The sequence below is a fragment of the Danio rerio genome, chromosome 2, assembly GCF_049306965.1.
Source record: "Danio rerio strain Tuebingen ecotype United States chromosome 2, GRCz12tu, whole genome shotgun sequence".
NCBI classification, from domain to species: domain Eukaryota; kingdom Metazoa; phylum Chordata; class Actinopteri; order Cypriniformes; family Danionidae; genus Danio; species Danio rerio.
Window position 1 is genome coordinate 63,230,001 of NC_133177.1, and position 5,000 is coordinate 63,235,000.

Sequence of the window (5,000 nt, forward strand, 5' to 3'; positions counted from 1 at the left end):
ACACCCATACACACTCATACACTACAGCCAGTGTAGTTGATCAGTTCCCCTATAGCGCATGTGTTTGGACTGTGGGGGAAACCGGAGCACCCGGAGGAAACCCACACCAACACGGGGAGAACATGCAAACTCCACACAGAAACACCAACTGACCCAGCCGAGACTCAAACCAGAGACCTTCCTATGAGCAGGGGCAAGATAAGCGGTCGCTTAGGGCCTCAGGAAATCTGAGGGCTCCCAATTAAATACCTACAAGTATAAATGAAAGCTGTAACGTATATATAAGATCAATTCTGTCATATTTAACATGGGGAGTGTCTAAAAATAAGAGTTTAATGTTTATTACATCTGCACAAATGCACCCCCACCCCCAATCATGGAGAAGTCCAGCAGCCGAGGTAAAGATTCAGTTTAAACACACAATATTTCACATTTAATTGTTAGCTGTGAATTAGTTTCAGGAAAACAAAAGATTTTAAAAGTTTGACAAGAGGCTTTACATGCTGTTATTATCATCTTAAGACCAAATGTAGAAGAGGAGTGACTGATATAAGACAATAATACTGCAAAATAAAGCAACTCAAAATACATGACATCAGGAACTGTGCATTTCAGAACTTTCATCCCTAATTCACTAAACCCGGCCCGGCTGAGGCCGCTCACTCAGAGATGCAGTGATCTATTCATATTGAGTGAGAGTAACGTCTCCAACTCTGATTATTTAATAATGGATGAAACATTTAAGCAGGGGCGCAACTGCACATTTGCTGATGGGTATGCAGCTTCAACTTTTGCGCGCCCCCCTTCAATCCAACTATATTTCATAACAGGCAAGTGATAAAATGTGTAAAATATTTCCATCAATAAAGATATTTTTTCATAAAGATATTAATATGCTTCAAAACACAGTTTCGCAGTTCTGAACACAACTGAAATAGTATGAAGTAAAAGGTATAATTACATTAAGCATGTTAAGTCGCAAAGAAATGCATCTCATACCACCCCAAATTTCTTCTCAATTTAATTTTCCCTCACTAAATGATTATATCACCTTGACTAGCCTTGCTTTTGGACTTTTTGGACTACATTTGTCAAAACAAAATGATAGACATGAGAGTCCTAAAGGGCAAAAGAACATTGCAATTACTTCTCACATGCATACTGAAGTGTAAGGTCTGTCTTTGCAAGAACAATTGACTGAAACTGCTAAAAGTGAAATAAAAAAGACTGTCAAATGTTTAGTGTAAAAAAAAAACAGAAACAAACAAATGTTCTATTTAATTGAAATGTTATAACTTTGTTTGTAGATAAAATTAAAATAGTTTTGAGTTAAGAAGTTACCAAAAGGCCTGATGAATCAATATGATACACAATAAATTCATAAAAACATGTATATGGTATAAAAAAATGTGGGTGGGGGGATAAATGATTTTTAATTTAATAAAATACAATATTATACGCGTATAAAATGCTAAATAAACATTTTTAACATATATATACACATATACATATATATATATATTAAACTTTTAATATGGATAATTTAAAAAATAGTTTTGGCACAATGGCGAACCCCATGTGTGGCGCCCCTATGCGCCGCATATACTGCATACCCCCTTTTTGCGCCACTGCCTTTAAGTACAGAGCACTGAGACATATTAAATAATCTGACACAGTCAGGGCTGGATTTACTGATTTACACTCTTAACATGTGTAGCGGAGGTCAGCTAGTGAGTGCTGTGCAGGTAAACTCACTCCTCTGACCTCTAAAGGTGCTCTAGCGACAGACACTAGAGGTCATGGTCTTTAGCCTCCTTGGTCGAGCACCTGACTCCCATGCCGAAGGTCACCGGTTTGATCCCAGCTCAGAGCGGGTTGGGTGAAGTGAGACCTGTGGGGTTACACATGCAGCTTCTGTACTTTTATTTACTTTCTATTTGTTTACACTGGTGTCTTCTCTTCTGTTCGACTCGTTTAAAACTGGTAATGATAAGTAAACGGTTTGGTTTCTCCCGATGAGACCTCGTCACATGTGGCTGCTGGACTGCTCCACGATGGTGGACCAACTTGCATAGATATAATAAATATGTAAATATTAAACGGTCAGATCCTCACTGTTCAAAACAAAGTTATATATAACTGATATAATTCATATTTCTATGTATTTTTGGGGCCTCCAGATTTCTTGAGCCCCAAGCGACCATTTACACCACTTACTGAGTAAACCGGCCCCTGGCCTGCGTATACTGTAGTGTTGATGGTAAAGTGCATGAGGAGAGCTCCAACACACGCACGCACGCACGCACGCACACACACACACACACGCACACACACACGCACACACACACGCACAAAGAGAGAGAGACTGTGGGTCTGTGTATTAGAGTTTATTATGGTCACTGAAGGTGTGGTGTTGAATCAGAGCATTGAAAACAGCTCAACATCAAGTGTGTGTGTGTGTGTGTGTGTGTGTGTGAGTAACTCCAGCCTGACGTTCAGATGAACACACAGCAGACAGGACAGACTCCAGCAGGTTTACAGTCTAAAATAAACGTCAGACAATCATCAGAATATGACAGAAACAGAACCGGGCTGTGCTGATCCACTGGCGGGGGGAGAGGGGGGATTACTCTCTCAGATACAGCTCATTACTGTAATGATGAGGAGGAGGAGGAGGAGGAGGAGGAGGAGGAGGAGGAGGACTCCTGCGCTGGAGTGTTCAGTAGTACGGCCTTCTGGGATTGTTCTGCACACAAACAGAAGAGAAACGACACGGTCATGATGAATCAGACTCAGAGCTACACACACACACACACACACACACAGAGACACACACACACGCAGACACACACACGCACGCACGCACACACACACACACACACACACACACACACGCACATGCACGCACACACAGACAGACAGACCGACAGACAGACCGACAGACAGACACACGCGCAGACACACACACACACACACACACACACACACACACACACACACACACACACACACACACACACACACACACACACACACACACAGACAGACAGACAGACACACACAGAAACACAAACAAACAAACAAACAAACAAACACACACACACACAAACAAACAAACACACACAGACACACAAACAAACAAACACACACACAGACACACAAACAAATACACACACACACACACACACAAACACAGACACACACACACACACACACACAGACAGACAGACACAGACAGACACACACACTCACACACAAACAAACAAACAAACACACACACACACACAAACAAATACACACACACACACACACACACAAACACACACACACACACAAACACACACACACACACACACAAACACACACACACACACACACACACAAACAAATAAACACACACACACACAAACACACACACACACACACACAAACAAATAAACACACACACACACACACAAACAAACACACACACACACAAACACACACACACACACACACAGACACACAAACACACACAGACAGACACACACAGACAGACAGACACATAGACAGACACACACACACACACACACACTCACACACAAACAAACAAATACACACACACACACACACACACACACACACACAGACACACACACTGTGCATTTACACCGCGGCCATGTTCATCATGTACACACACCAAAACATGACAGCAGACAGTGCACACCGCTCATCACACACACCAGACTCTTCTGACAGGGGACTCAGGTGTGAAGGTGTGCTGTGGGGACTCAGTGCAGGACTCATTACTGTGGATTATAGATCGCCTAATTCAGTGCTCAGTATATCAGTTTTAAAGCATGATGGTAAGATTAGCGGTTGTCGATATATTTCAACATGTGCTTCTTTGTTGTAAAAACTCTTAATAATAAATCCTCATTCGAGCGTCTCCTGATGTGTGTGTGCAGCCATGCTGCTGCTGGGGCTGGTGTATTCTGGTGTATTTCTCACCCCTTGCTTTCAAGTGTGCTCCTGGAAAATCTCTGTTTCAAGGGGTATCTAGTCCTTCCTCTGAGCCCTTCAAGATGAAGAGAATTGGGACACCCCAAACACACGTCATGCGGACACGCGAAACCAGGGGTAAGGGGAGAGCGAAGGGGAGAACTGCCACTGGGCTTTAGTGAGTGTGTGTGTGTGTGTGTGTGTGTGTGTGTGTTCAGACTAGCGCTGCACGATTCTGGCTAAAATGAGAATCTCCATTGCTTTTCAATGTACAATAATGTTAATATGAGGAGCTGAGCTGTCATTATTGTGTTTCTACAGGGATCATATCAGGGCTGTGTGTTGCTCTGCTGTTGGTGATAATGTGCACACACTCTGAATGGTGGACGTTAAACATGTCCTGCTGGGTAATTGACAGTAAAGTGATGACCTCTGAATGTTCATGATGGTGATGCTGGATTATTGTGTGTGAGATATACGCTTTCCCTCTGTCATGAACAGCACTATTAGAGCATTTAATCGCTGGTGAAATCAGACATTGGCTGTGATCAGACTCCCTCCTGCATCATACAGGCTGGTTATACTGACACTGCTGGACATTTGTTCTCATGCACAGCACCATGTGTTCGCTATAATGCAGGAGGATCATCAGACGATGTGCGGCCAGCTTCATTTTCACTTCTGAGTGAGGCTCATGGCTGCCGTCACTGCGAGAAACACACACACACACACACACAGACACACACACACACACACAGACACACACACACAGACACACACACAGACACACACACACACACACACACACACACACACACACACAGACACAGACACACACACACACAGACAGACACAGACACACACACACACACACACACACACACACACATGCACACGCTCCCAAACGATTGCTCTGTGCAACAAATATTAACTACTTCATCACCTGTTACTCACAGCCGGTGCAGCTTCTGTCCAGTAAAGTAGGCATCACTGGCGTGCGCACGTGTGTTCTCGGTAGT

At 43.2% G+C, this 5,000-nt stretch overlaps 1 protein-coding gene across 6 annotated transcripts in view; it reads right to left on the reverse strand.

Moving 5' to 3' along the window:
- Positions 1 to 2,372: 2,372 nt before the first annotated feature.
- Positions 2,373 to 5,000, reverse strand: part of sugp1 (SURP and G patch domain containing 1) — a 17,319-nt gene continuing 14,691 nt past the window's right edge. For all 6 annotated transcript variants that reach the window (XM_021468406.2, XM_003197980.6, XM_073932460.1 and 3 more), the window contains exon 14: positions 2,373 to 2,746. In XM_021468406.2, coding sequence (XP_021324081.1) covers positions 2,720 to 2,746 — 27 coding nt within the window. In that variant the 3' untranslated portion in view covers positions 2,373 to 2,719. The remainder of the gene's footprint in view (positions 2,747 to 5,000) is intronic.